General features: G+C 46.7%; 3 protein-coding genes across 3 annotated transcripts; 2 read left to right on the top strand and 1 right to left on the bottom strand.

Annotated features, from left to right (window-relative positions):
* Positions 1-4,646: 4,646 nt before the first annotated feature.
* LOC120951778 (XK-related protein 6) lies at positions 4,647-6,666 on the top strand. Its single transcript, XM_040370685.2, has 2 exons — positions 4,647-4,972; positions 5,047-6,666. Exon 2 carries the CDS (start codon positions 5,070-5,072, stop codon positions 6,279-6,281), a length of 1,212 nt encoding a protein of 403 aa, XP_040226619.2. The 5' UTR covers positions 4,647-4,972; positions 5,047-5,069; the 3' UTR covers positions 6,282-6,666.
* Positions 6,667-10,216: 3,550 nt separating this feature from the next.
* LOC120952234 (NFU1 iron-sulfur cluster scaffold homolog, mitochondrial-like) lies at positions 10,217-11,317 on the top strand. Its single transcript, XM_040371456.2, has 2 exons — positions 10,217-10,376; positions 10,444-11,317. The coding sequence occupies exons 1-2, from the start codon at positions 10,306-10,308 to the stop codon at positions 11,192-11,194; spliced, it is 822 nt and encodes a 273-aa protein (XP_040227390.1). The 5' UTR covers positions 10,217-10,305; the 3' UTR covers positions 11,195-11,317.
* Positions 11,318-11,429: 112 nt separating this feature from the next.
* Positions 11,430-13,478, bottom strand: LOC120952223 (protein artemis-like). Its single transcript, XM_040371444.2, has one exon. It carries the CDS (start codon positions 13,422-13,424, stop codon positions 12,204-12,206), a length of 1,221 nt encoding a protein of 406 aa, XP_040227378.2. The 5' UTR covers positions 13,425-13,478; the 3' UTR covers positions 11,430-12,203.
* Between the last annotated feature and the right edge of the window lie 915 nt (positions 13,479-14,393).

The raw sequence follows: 14,393 nt of genomic DNA, 5'->3' as shown, positions 1-14,393 counted from the left end.
TGATTTCGTGCATTTGAAAACGTGATTTTCATGACAATTTCCATTGTAATTTTTCATCAAAACTGATCGGCACACGCATTTCATTGCTGCTGCAGCTGTACCTTAAATTAACTTTAATCCTAGAGGGCATTTAATTACCGTTTATCGGACATTCATTCCGTCACATATTTTTGATTTCATTTATTTGTATGGAGACTTTGTTCATCTATGAATGAACAATCTATCAATCAACTCCAACATACGGTCCACACTCGTCCGGAGTCTTCCGGATTCGCCCGGAGTTGTTCGGATTCATCCAGAGTCGTTTGGAATCGGAGTCGTCCAAGGTCCTTCAGAGTCGTCCGAATTCGTCTGTAGTCGTTCGTAGTCGGAGTCGTCCGGAGTCGTCCGGAGTCGTCCAGTGTCGCCCGGATTAGTCCGGAATCGTCCGGAATTGTCCTGAGTCATTCTGATTCGCCCAGAGTCGTCCAGAGTTGTTCGGAGTGGTCCGAATTCGCCCGGAGTCGTCCGGAGTTGTTCGGAGTTATTCGGGATCGGAGTCGTCCGGATTCGCCTAGAGTCGTTCGTAGTCGGAGTCGTCCGAAGTCGTTGGGATTCGGAGTCTTCTGGAGCCGTCTGGAGTCGTTGGGAGTTGTTTGGAGTCGTCCAGAGTCGTTGGAAGTTGTTTGGAGTCGTCAGAGTCGTCCGGAGTCTACCAGTATCCGAGTCGGTCGGAGTCAACAGGAGCTATCCGGTGCAATATGATTGTAATCGGCTGTTTCATTTCGTTGTATGTTTTCTCTTTCACTTTGCGCGTGCACTTCGTATGTTGTTCGACCCTTGTTTCGAAGGCAGACTCTAGACGTCTTCGACTCTAGCCGATCCCGGGCGACTCCGACGACTCCCAACGACTCCGGCCGACTCCGAACGATTCCGGACGACTCCAGACGACTCCAGACGACTCCAGACGACTCCGGACGACTCCAGACGACTCCGGGCGATTCCGGACTATACCGAACGACTCCAGATAATACTGGGCGGATCGGTGGTCGATGGTGCCTTATAATATAATACATGGTACACACTGAATTCCATTCGTCGCGTTAAATTCAAATTCGCTTGCCATGTTTCCAAGTCGCTTCATACATCCAACAGTCATGTGACACAGGCTACGATGCCAATGTTGTAAAATAGCTTCCATTCGGCTGACCGTGTTCACCGACGTCTAGGTTGTCTCTTTTTAATATGTACCAACCGCCAGATTCTTGATTAGTCAAGTCGGACTGACCACCTTCCACTTCTGTTTGCGGAACGTCACTGTTGGAAAGTCACTAGCCATTCTGACACAGCTCGCTAACGGGCCAATAAATTAATCGTCAATTCCCGTACATACAGGACGTCATTCATCTCAATTTCACATGCTGATGCTCCGACAGCTGCTGATACGTTCGCCAACCATTTACCAACCACTGGAATAGCATTACATTATTGGCTACGTTGATGCTTGACGATCAACCAACAAATTGCTATTCCGGCTCAAAAGAGACGTTGTACGAGAGTAAAAAAAAACCATTCTTCCTATACCCCTTCGCTGATAGGGATTCATTGATAAGCCGTGAAGAATGGAGCATGCATGATCACTGTTGAAGAATGAGCATGCATGATCAGTACTTCTCTTCCCAATTTTTGCAAGCTGTTTGACTCAAACATTGAGATGCATAGTGGCCAAATTTGTCTGTACCGATAGCGCTGTACACTACAATTTTCACTGCGCTTCTTTGCCGTCGATTGCGAGTTGCGCTAGAATGCTTCCACAGTCTGCCTCGCGCTTGCAACTTTCACGTCTTGCAATCAATTTCGCTTGCATAATATCCGGAATCAACTTAATTAAGGATAAGTTCATGTAAAGGATGATTGAATCGCATTGCTTTGGCAAGTTAGCTAGTTAACTGATCAACCAAGCACCATCGACGTTGAATCCATCTTCTGCCAACTGATGACTAGTCGTGACCAAATCATTCACATAATGTTGAGTTGTCTGGCAGATGATCGTTTCGTTCATCTCCGAACAAACGAATATCTGTTAGCCGTCCCAGAAGACCAATCCTGCTAGTTGATCCACAAGGCTCGTACGTACTTCAAAGATTATCCTACGACTCTTTCGCATTTTTAGCATCCCTAGTGCGGTTTCCGTCTATCCTTGGAGCAATACTGGGACGAACTGTAGCCAATACATGCTGACTATATATTCTTCGCTCGAATACCGGTTCACCTTCAGCTAGCTCCTTCACTACGCATCAGGTCCTCTCCTTAATTAGGACCATCTTGGTGGCCAAAGATCGCATCCTGGGCCGTAAAAATCCGAGTGAATCACGGCTTGTCGCATCCTGGGCCCGTAAATTATTGAATGCTACGTCTGATAGGGTTAGAAGTGTAACACAGAAAAGAACATCTATTAACTCATATAGCCAAAGCATACTAGAATTCGATACTTACGCTTCTAACAGATAGTAACAACCCAAGTGCCACACATCCACTAAACGACCACTAAACGGCTTCTAAACGACTCAAGTTCGCTACCTAAACGGAATATAGAAAGACTTCGTTTAGCAGACGGCAAACGACTCGTGCATTCTAAAAATAGCAAAAAAGCTGATGGCGCTATCTGTTGGTGGGATACCCCAACCAGTTGAGCTTTATCGCTTGGAGGAGAGCTTTCTCATTTCCTCTGTACTGTTGTATGGTTCCGCATTGAAGTTATGCATCGCTAGAACTAGAACGGCGATACGCTTGTTTAAATACTAAACTCCAACGGAAACCACCAGCACTGAAGCAAGTGAGATTTGAGTAATGGTCGTTGGTGTTGATACCCACGTATCTGACCACACGACCATTCATATAGATTTTTGCTCGGAAAGTCAGAAGGCTATATAGGTCATGATAAGATGAAACTTGTCGAAACACATTGCAAGAAAAGGATAGCAATATAATGATGAGTTGTAATACGCCATCTATTGATCAAACCAACGAAGCTGTGGAGCTTTCATTTTTTTTCTATGGATATTCAATTTTCCAGTCGTTTAAGCTTAATCTGTGGCGCTTGGGAATGCGATTGGTGTATTACCAGAGCAACCAATGCGCAACTACAAAGAAAATTCGAATTGAGAATTCTGATTTTTATAAAGGTTAGAATGGTTTTGAATCTAACGCTACGCTTTCAGAAATTTCCAGACGATTGCATAAAAAACACAGTCGTAATATATGTTAAAGATGTGATATTAAATGTTCTTAGCTTTTCGTTTTTTATCCGTCCTGTGAGTAAAACGTTGCACAATTCTTTTTTTTTTAAACAAATTCAACATTTTATTGCAATTGACTTCCAGTTTTCTCTTACTTTCTATGTTTGAACTATTTTTAAGAGTTTTAAATACTGGTTGTAAAGAGAAAATATCACGTTATACATGGAATCAAAGGATCCTTAAAGCTTCCTTTGGCACGTAGTCGATCAAGACCTGACGTTGTATCACAGGTGGGTTAGGCTTTCGCCGGCTTTGATTGATTGCTCGGGGTTTGAACACGCGACGGGCATGTAGTTAACTCGTGTAACTTGACGACTGTAGACTGACGGTGGGGTGACTGGGCGGCTTTTGGGTGACGGTGCGTGCGCAGGGCAACACGCACCACAGGAAGCATAGCTGACTCCGGTTTCGATTGATAGCGGCACAAATACTGTTAATCGCCACCCTGTTTGGCGTTCTTATCGGCATCTCGATCTTGAGGTATTTGAGAGCCTGCCAATTGACCGCCACCGAACCCACCGTCAGCGTTTTCCAGCCGCGGCAATTCAATGTCCGCGAACGAATGGGGCGTGGTGCTGTGCAAAATTTTCAGCTGGCGCAAGCCGGACGGGTTCGCTAGCAAGCGCAATGGGTTTCCGCTGCACTCTGCCACGTTAAAGATGTGCAAGTCCTCCAGCTGGACACACGATTTCCCGATGGCCTGCAGTCGAGGTCATTTTTCATTCAAAGCTATGGTTTTTTGATGAAAAACAAAAGCTAATTTTGTGTGACGTTATTTTATATAAAAAAAAGATATTATTTTAGTATAAAATGGGAACTTGGCCAACTAAAACGATAGGAAACATCATTTCCGAGCGAATGTAGAAGAAAGTAACAAAAATGCCGCATCACAGTTGATTTTAAAGGACTTTTTTCTGAATTCCCTTAAACTGGTGCAGTTTAAGGGAAGTTTAAGGCTCCAGCTTAAGGGAATTTGCTCGAATTCCCGATTATTCGTGCTCGAAAATTTCAATTGGGTTATGATTAGTTGCTGCTCCAGCTGCTGACATTTTCGAGCACGAATAATCGGGAATTCGAGCAAATTCCCTTAAACTGGAGCCTTAAACTTCCCTTAAACTGCACCAGTTTAAGGGAATTCAGAAAAAGTCCTTTAAAATCAACTGTGATGCGGCTTTTTCGTTACTTTCTTCTACATTCGCTCGGAAATGATGTTTCCTTTCGTTTTAGTTGGCCATGTTCCCATTTTATACTTAAATAAAATCTTTTTTTATATAAAATAACGTCACACAAAATTAGCTTTTGTTTTTCATCAAAAAACCATAGCTATGAATGAAAAATGACCTCGACGGCATCGTCCGTCGATAGAGGGACGTCTAATTTACGAACGCACCAAATTTTGGCGCTTTCAACACACTTGATCACATACTAATCCAAAATGTCAAGCGTATCGAGTACTAATCGAGCAGATATGGGAAAACAATTTCGAGAAAATGCACTTGGGCTGTCTGACTGGGCAGAGCTCGCGCGGACTGCTCGAAATTTGTTTTGCGGGTCGTTGCGACCTCGACAATAACAAAACGAACTGTCATTGCGCCAGAAATCTTTCGCTTAGTTTGTTGTCATTTGGCCCGTTTGGCTTTAGCTGTGAAGGAATTTTCGTTAATTTAGTGCCCATTTTTTTTCGCTCAAGCGTGGTAAGAGTTGCTGAACTGCCTGTTGCTATCCGTGTGTGTGTGTGTGTGGTAATGTACTGTTTTTTTCTTGCTAGTTGTAGGTTCCAGTGCCCCCACGATGACACCTCCGTCGGTGCAAGCGGAAGGATTGAGGGGTTCCGAAACGGATGGCGCCAAGCTAACGACGGCGGTCGGGGGGCGGCTCAGCTACCTGACCCGCACGGACGAACCGAGCGTGGATGTCAGCCGGTGGGACATACTGCTGACGGCCATCTCGATCCTGTTCCGGCTGGTCAGCATCAGTCTGACCGTGCTGCTGTCCTGCGAGTACTACCGGAACGGGCGCACGGTCTACTTCGCCCTGACACTGGTCGGGCTGTTCGTGCCCGGCATCATCACCTCGCTGCTCAACCTGCTGATGTACCTGGACGACGCGCGCCGAAACCGGCGGGACCGGCAGCCCTGCTGCAGCACGCTGCTCTGTGTCGTGGTGGTGCCGTTCTGCTGCCGCTACTGGCACTCCCTGCGCCTCTCGTACGCGTGCTACCGTGCCAAGCACCGGCAGGACTGGGCCGCCCAGAAGCGAACGTACGAGCTGCTGGTGCAGGAGGACAGCGACGTGGCGCTGCTCCGCATCTTCGAGTGCCTGCTGGAGGTAACGCTGCAGAAGATACTGCAGCTGACGATCGTCCTGTCGACCGGGCCGGTCACCGTCCTGCAGATGCTCTCGATCGTGAGCGCCATGGGCAGCATCGCCTGGTGCATGGCGTCCCACTACCGGTGCGTCCGGTTTGCCCGGCTCGACAAGCGGCACATCCCCTGGTCGGGCACGATCGTGCACATCGCGTGGCAGTTCTCCGTCACGGTGGCGCGCGTGCTCGCGATCGCCACCGTCGCGAGCGTGTTTCCGCTCTACACCGCCGCCGCCTGTGCGGTGCACGCGCTCCTAATGGCGACGTGGGTGTTTTGCTACGAGCGGCCCCGCTTTTGCGGCGACTCTATTCCCCAGCGTGCCCTGCTGTCCTGCGCCTTCGGTGCGGTGTTCATCTTCAACTACATCCCGCTGCAGGAAGGCACTACCCGGCTGCGGTACACGTTCTTTTACGCCGTGTGCTTCGTCGAAACCGTTGCGGCCAGCGCACTGTACGGGACGTTCGTGCGCAACCCGACGATCCGCCAGTCGGTGCTGTGGACCGGTCTGCTGACCTGCTTCCCGATCGCCACGTTCCTGGTGGGGATTGGCCTGATGCTGGTGTTCTATCGCTACTGCCATCCAAACATTATCTCCCGGCAGCTGCAGTCGCGCACGGCGGCGGCAGCCGCGGAATGAGCGACTCTGCGCGGACACACAAAGCAAACCGCAAACAACCAAAGATACCACACTGCCAGTGGATCGAATGGATTCCAACCGCGAAGACTGACATACTGAAATTGAATAGTTTTTAAAATTAGAGATGTTTGTTTTTTTTTCTTTCCAAGATGCAACGCTAGAAAGTGCACAACAGGAAGCGAACAGTTCTCCTTTGTACACATATCGAGGGGAAAGCCAGAATGGGAATGAATAGTATTATATTTAGTAATCGAGTGTAGAACAATACTGTTAGACATAGAGCTATGTTTTTAGAGAGTAAGTATTTTTATTAATATATTTTGTTAATATTTCGATGATAAAGAAGCGTTTTAAATAAACAAGTCGTTTACATTAAATATTTGAACGAGAACGACTCTTGCATGCCTTGGTAAAATGTTATAAAAGCGTTAAATATTGCTGTTGGATAAAAATCAAACATACATTAAAAACCTTCTAGTGATGGGAGTCCTGGAATTGGATTCGTGCATCCACTCCGACTCCGACATTCTTAATCCGGATCCGACTCCGAAAAAAATATGGCTTCGAATCCTGCTGCTCCGAAAGAATATAGGTCCAATGGGCTCCGATTAAAGCCGGATTACTTCGATCGAATCCAAATGGCTCCTATTGAATCCGTTTTTCTACCGTGCTTAATTCGTAGAGCAAAGCACTTGCACTACAAAAGGAAGCTTGCAAGCAGCCCTAGTTCCTAGCTAACATGGCTGTTTTCACAGCTAACCGTTATAAGTAAAAAATCGATCGTCTATTTGCGTGCCGGCAACAACTGTATACTGGGTTTTCCATGGCTTTCAGGATGTTTTAGATTGTTTGTTTCGATAAATTTTATGATTTATTATTTGCTTTCCTGATATGTTTGGGTTTGTTAAACGATTCATTGACAGTTTCCCGCATATGTGTTGCCCATTTCCAAAATCAATTGGCATTATTCTAATTTTTTTTATGCAAATTATTCAAACAATTTTGAGCAACGTGCTAAACATTGTTGAAAAGTTCCAATAAATTATTTGAATCCAAACAATGTCTGCAATAAATAAATGAATTTAATAAATATTAAAAAAAAACCAATAAGAAAATAATGAAAAAAAAAGTCAGGAAACTTATAGCTTTTGGCTACGTGAATATAGGGGAAAGCGGGGCAAAATGGGCATGTTAAGCAGTTTACTGAATATTCCATTGAATATGCCACAAAACACAATTATTCATGCATTATTGTATGCCTCCACTATTTATCTATGGATTAAAATTGCCACATAGAATGAAAACAACTTAAAATCATGAAAACAGTGTAAAATAAAAGTTGATGTTTTACGAGAAGCTATTTTGACACGCGGGGTAAAATGGGCATAGCCCTGGGGCAAAATGGGCATATGTAAATAAACTGTGAAACGTCAAAACACTGGGGTAAAATGGGCCACAACAACTGCGCTTAGGTAATGGTCTATGCTTTTGCGCACCGTTTCGTGAATTGTATTTTCGTTCTATCTTTTGTTTTGCTGGTCAGGAAAGCCCTTAAAATTCTTCCAAAAATATGTTATCAAAATTAAAACAGTTTTTACACGTTTAAATCTACAAAATCGATTCTTTTGAAGCTGTGTCTGTTATCATTATTGAGGCGACAAATACAACACCATAGCCTCACCAAACGCCATTTGTCAAAAGTATCTGCCCATTTTGCCCCAAGCGTAACTGCCCATTTTGCCCCACGTGAACCATTTTTGTATTTTATGTTATATTAGTAAAAATACGCATTCGATCGCCTTGCTTTCTTCAGACAAATTGTATAGAAATATCATATCTTTAATAGTATATAATGTAAAACTTCAACGCATCCCTGTGACACTGGGTTAAGCTTATTTTCGATGTGACAAAAATTACATCAATATGCTACTAAACCTTATTTTGCACTTTTCTTGGTTATTTTTTGTGTTAGGGTTATGAAACTTACATGGTGTTCATAAAACACTCTAATGAATACATTTTGAGCATTGGAAAGTAGCTTTGTAGTCAAATAATGCTTAAATAGAGGGTGCCCATTTTGCCCCACATGCCCATTTTGCCCCGCTTTCCCCTACATTGTACAGGCGGTCCCCGAGATACACGGTACCTCTTATACGCGGATTCGGAGATACGCGGTTTTCTAAATTTGACAATTCTTTGAACAAATTGTACTGATTTGACACATCAATTGTAAATTGCCAAATAATTTCCGTTTTGATCGAATGTTAAAAACTATTTCAAAAGGTTTAAAACAGTTATATTCAGTCAGAATCATGTCAAATAATTCATAAAGTGACTAAAACCACCCCCTACTTGCAACATTACACGAAAATTAGTGATATTTTAGCTGAAAATCGCGAGATTCGACTTACGCGGAAATCCGAGATACACGGTATTTTGCGGTCGTTTTCGGTCCCCATTAACCGTGTATCTCGGGGACCCCCTGTATCTCTCTCTCTCTCTCTCTCTCTCTCTCTCTCTCTCTCTCTCTCTCTCTCTCTCTCTCTCTCTCTCTCTCTCTCTCTTACTCTCTTTCTCTCTCTCTCTCTCTCTCTCTCTTTATCTCTTTCTCTCTCCTTTCTCTGACTCTCTCTCTCTCTCTCTCTCTCTCTCTCTCTCTCTCTCTCTCTCTCTCTCTCTCCCTCTCTCTCTCTCTCCATTGCCAATCATTTTCCAGGATGCTCGGTCCCTGGCTGTAGCCTCCCATCTATGCAGACACCTGACCTCCGTCAGGTCTTGCTACACCTGGTCCAGCCATTGAGTTCGTTGTGCTCCCCTGCGCCTTATGCCGAACTAGGGATCGCTGTCGAACATCTTCTTGGTGGGGCATAAGACCGACATCCTCATAACATGCCCCAGCCATCGTATTCTGCCAGCCTTCGCCACCTTCAGGATGCTCGGGGTTCGGCATAAGGTTAAGGTAAGCATAAGGGTTCGCCGTACAGCTCAGCAAGCTCGTGATTTATCCTTCTCCTCTAAACTCCAAGACTCATGTCCCCACCGGACCTTCGGAGTAATCAATGAGCGATTTATCTCATATTTCTCATATGGATCTCAGCAGATACTGAAGCCGATAGCAAGCAGGATTACCCTTCACCTACCCCTGAAGTCATTGTCCAAAGTAACGACCAACCCATAGCAAAATTCTTCTACTATCCCAAGGCAGTCGCCATCTACTAGTATACTGCTTACCAGATGGTCTGAATCTCAGGCAACCAGGTACTTCATCTTCGTCGTATTGGTTCACAATTCAATTCATGCTGCTTCACGTTTCTTGTCTATGTTTTTTTCTCGCTGTTGAGCGTATAGTGGCACTGTGTAGTACAGATAAATGAATTTAAATTACGAACTATATCTATTACGTAATAAGGTAATTTGTGTTTAATAATTTACTAACAAATAATTTACTAAGGACAGTGAAATGTATCTAAGAATTTTAAAAGGTAAACATTATTCCGGAACAAAACATTATTTCAACATAAAGAGGCGAAGGAGGCCAATTGACTCAAAGTCTCTATAAAAATAGTAATAAAGTAATATAAAATATTTCAACCAAACCAGCACCTCCTCCCCACCACCCTAACTACCTCTGGAGCTGATCCGGATTCGAATCCGAAAGCATCTGGATTCGGATCGATCCAAATCCGGCTGCAGGCCCATTTTGCCCATCACTAAAACCTTCAGAAGTGCCATCCCGCTTAATTCCGACTTGATCATTGATATAACATGCTGAAAAAAGGACAATTATGTCAACCAAGACAACAGCAGTTATATTTGCATTTGGAAATGAATTTAAAAATTAACGCTAACACAATATCGCCGCTTTGCACCGTGTTCCCATACGCTTCGCAGCCGCCGGCCGCCCAATGCGCACACAAGTGAACCTCATCTGTTTGGCCGGTGAAACGTCAACACAACGCAAAACCACAACCAAAACAAACGTAATCACTTGCGGCGTCCGTGGCTGTGGTGCGAGTTTCCAAATATGTTGCAAAGTACGCGAAAGTTCGCCTGGCACCTGCGTGCCCTTGCAGCCGTGAGCTGCGGGCGTGCGTTGTAAGTACCAAATTCCTCCCTCCTCCGCCACACACAATCACTAACGTTTCGCTCCTTCCTGCACCAGCACCAGCAATGCCTTCCGCCCAGGCACGCTGGCAAGGCACCCGGGCGGCAGCAGACAGCTGCTGGCCTGCCCGGCCACGCTGGCCGCCAGCCGGCGCAGCATGTTCATCCAGACGCAGGACACCCCGAACCCGGACAGCCTGAAGTTTCTGCCCGGCGTGCCCGTGCTGGAGAAGGGCCAAACGATGGACTTTCCCTCGGTGTCGGCCGCTCAGTGTAGTCCGCTGGCCAAGCTGCTGTTTCGCGTCGAGGGCGTGCGGGCCGTGTTTTTCGGCGGCGACTTCGTCACCATCTCGAAGCAGGAGGACGCCGAATGGCGCATCATCAAGCCGGAGGTGTTTGCGGTGATAATGGACTTCTTCGCGTCCGGCTTGCCGGTGGTGACCGACGCGAAACCGAACCCGGACACGCAGTTCAACGAGGACGACGACGAGACGGTGCAGATGATCAAGGAGCTGCTCGACACGCGCATCCGGCCGACGGTGCAGGAGGACGGCGGGGACATCATCTTCATGGGCTTCGATGATGGCGTGGTGAAGCTGAAGATGCAGGGCTCCTGCTCGTCCTGCCCGAGCTCGATCGTGACGCTCAAGAACGGCGTGCAGAACATGCTGCAGTTCTACATCCCCGAGGTGGTGTCGGTCGAGCAGGTGACGGACGAGGCGGACAAGGTGGCGGAGCAGGAGTTCTCCCGGCTGGAAAAGCAGATCCGCCAGAAGGACGAGGAGCCGCCGGCGGAGAACAAAACCTAGAGCTCTGGCGGCAATGGTCAGGGAGTGTTGGGTGGATTGATATTTTCGTTATTTTGTTGTTAGCTTAGTGTTTGGTTGGAATTAAAGAAATCTAACTCGGTTTTTTTAGAGCCGCTCAGTAAATCACCTGGGCTGTATTAGTGTAGCGTCTAATGTACAAGATGAAAAATTAAATATCACCAGCAGCATCGAAGTTTAGCTTTTACAGACTATTAAGATCGGCTATAGACTATGGTCCAGAATAGTGGTTTTCATCCTTTTTGCAGCTTTTCCACCCCATGTGGGTTTTTTCCCCCAATTAGAGGGTTAATAGGAGTATTTTCATTCTTCCCAACATCACATGTCATTTTGGATCTATTGTCTTGCGTTGGTCTTAAGTTGGCAAAGCCGTTTTCTCAACATTATGCAACGAATCGCTGATCGGAACCTGAAAATCTTAGCATATAATTCTTTAAGCACATTTCTGCATTGCTACATTTCTGCAGAAACTCCTTTTGCAACTTTATAAGCTTATTTTGGATTTAATTGGGAGTTATTCCACAGCAAATTAAAGTTTCAACAAACTGTACTAAGTTGAACTTTCTGGAAACTACAGCAAATTATTGGACGAATAATCATTTTTTTGTCGATTCTTACTTCTTCTTTTTTAATCAGAAAGAACGCGCTTCTGCCGTATTGCTTAAATGATTCTTACTTTTAAAAATATAAAAATTCTAGTTATGGCCCATTGAACTTTGTGAATTTTTGATCGAAAATTCCCCCCCCAAGAAAGTCGAAATTCCCCCCTTGAAAACCGCTGGTCTAGATCGTATGAGTTGTGGGCACTCTTCGAGATGGCTATAGGCACTCGGAACAGTCGTAAACTTCACACAACAACCACACCTCGAAATGATTGCAAGCAGAGCAAGTTGAAAGGCGGAATGGAATTGGCATTTATTCTAATTTTATAAAACATTACTTAGTTATATAAAACAATCATTAACCTATAACCTATCTACCATCTACCATCTCAATCCGAACCGGTTCGCCGAGCCATTTTCATCGGCCGTCGGTGTAACTCATCGTCCTCCGTCTCACTGTCGCTTTCTTTGCAGGCCGCCTGTTTGAGCTTGGCTTTGGCTTTAAAGGCACCCAGCGGCAGGCAGTGCAGCCGCTGCGGTTCTTCCCCGGGCGGCACCAGCTCGTTGCCAGCCGGTTCCAGCAGCGAGCGCAGCAACGTTTCCTTCCCGACTCGATCCAGCTCGTCCGCCACCACGCTGAAGCGAATGTCTCGCACGTCCGGCTGCAGGCTGCGCAGGAATTCCACCAGCTCCGTGCTGCTGGCATGGGAGGAGTAGCACACGTACCAGAGATTGCCACTGCCCTGCTGCCAGAACGGTTCCCCTGGGCGCAGGTTGCACCAGCGGCGCGCGGTCGGGCGGATCGTCATCACAAAGTCGGGATGTTTCTCCTCCGGCTTCGCCGCCCGACACGCCCTCTCGTGCTGTAGCGTTTTCCCCCGACAAGCGTGTATCCGCGCACCGGCCGCATCGTCCGTGAAGACCTCATCGAGCGCCGCGAAATGGTTGTACGGTTCGCGCTGGGCAGCGTACACGTGTATCCGCTGGTGCAGCCGGTCCGCCAGTTGACAGAACAGCTCCTCCGAGCCGTACGATGCAGGTGGCCATAGTGCGACAACGTTGCGCCGGTCGTGCGCCAGCCAGCGCGAGCACAGCTCCACTATCCGGTCCATGCTGGCCTGCCGCGGTGGAAAGTACGCGTACCGCCGGTCGAGAAAGGTGCTGTCGAGGTAAACGATGGTCGGCCGCACCCGGTACCGGGCGATCGCGGTCAGGCTGGCGGACGACAGGCGAAAGTCGCCCGTGTACAGCAACCGGACCGTTTTCGTTTCGAAGTAGAACATCACCGAGCCGGGACAGTGCTCGGCGGGCACGGTCCGGACGCAGAGCTCGTAGGCCGGTCCGGCCGGCGATCGTACGGTGAGGTTCAGCTGCTCCCGGACCGGCACCGGGACGAGCGTGTGCTGCGGGTGCCGGAGGCCGACAATGACGGCCGTGTGCGGACTGACGTAGAGCGGACCGGGCAGTGGCGCCGCGTCCGGCAGGCCCTGCATGTGATCCACGTGGCAATGGGACAGGAAGAAGAGTGTGGCCCGATCCCGGACCGGCTGATCGAACCGATCGATCCCGATACCGGGCAGCTCCGGCACCGTGCCCGGGAAGGTACTCATCTTCGCGGTCGGGATTGCGTTGTTTACCGGTGCGCGATTCGAACGTGTTTGTTTTTGTTTTCATGTGACGTTTATGTTATGTGAAGAGAGGGAGAGAAAAGATAGAGGAGGAGGAAATGATGAAAGTACAGGTAGTCCTCGAGCTACGCGGTAGCTTTTAGACGCATATTCGAAAATAATACGCAATTGTATCAATTTGGCAGTTCTTTGTTTGCGAAAGCATATCTGTTTTGGTTCCACCTTTCATTTCCATCAGTATGGGGTTTTTATTTACATTTTGTTCAGCATTCTGACAGTTAAATTCCTTCCGTAAAAGAAGCTACGTAAGGCAATCCGAATTCTTTATTTTTTGTTTCAGGACCATGTCCTTCTTCAAACGACATACTGATTCCAATGACATTTACTAAATTTAAAACTACTTATTATTGGAGCCGCTCTCGTAGTACAGTCGTCAACTCGTACGACCTATCAACATGCCCGTCATGGGTTCAATCCCCAAATAGACCGTGCCGCCATACGTAGGATTGACTATCCTGCTATGGGAGGAATCAATTAGTCACTGAAAGCCAAGCCCGCAAGTGGGTACAGGCAGGCCTTGACCGACATCGGTTGTTGAGCCAAAAGAAGAAGAAGAAGAAGTAATACGCGCCATCTATTGAGCAAACCAATCGAGCTATGGAGCTTTCATATTTTTTCTAAGGATATTTGATTTTCCAGTCGTTTAAGCTTAACCTCCGGCATTTGAGTCGTGCGCGACATAAAGTAGCTCAATTTTGCAAACAGAGCTACTTCTCGCGCAACATTTCTGCTTCATGCAAAACAATCGAATTATCGAGTTAGTTTATGAGCAGGACTAATTCAAAACTCAAAAAATCAATTTGAACACATTTGAACTCTTTATTTTATGTTTTATTTCGACAAATCACGTCTGTGTCAAGTGAGCTACTTTGATCTACGTGGAGTGAAATT

Source organism: Anopheles coluzzii, chromosome X (assembly GCF_943734685.1).
Source record: "Anopheles coluzzii chromosome X, AcolN3, whole genome shotgun sequence".
NCBI lineage: Eukaryota > Metazoa > Arthropoda > Insecta > Diptera > Culicidae > Anopheles > Anopheles coluzzii.
Note: the sequence above shows the minus strand (reverse complement) of the source record. Positions and strands in the feature narration are given on the sequence as shown.

Bases quoted from the DNA above. Each gene is read 5' to 3' on its own strand.
- LOC120951778 (XM_040370685.2), top strand. From the start codon at position 5,070: ATGACACCTCCGTCGGTGCAAGCGGAAGGATTGAGGGGTTCCGAAACG.
- LOC120952234 (XM_040371456.2), top strand. From the start codon at position 10,306: ATGTTGCAAAGTACGCGAAAGTTCGCCTGGCACCTGCGTGCCCTTGCA. The intron at 10,377-10,443 runs GTAAGTACCAAA...TTCCTGCACCAG, and splicing joins GTGAGCTGCGGGCGTGCGTT to CACCAGCAATGCCTTCCGCC.
- LOC120952223 (XM_040371444.2), bottom strand. From the start codon at position 13,424: ATGAGTACCTTCCCGGGCACGGTGCCGGAGCTGCCCGGTATCGGGATC.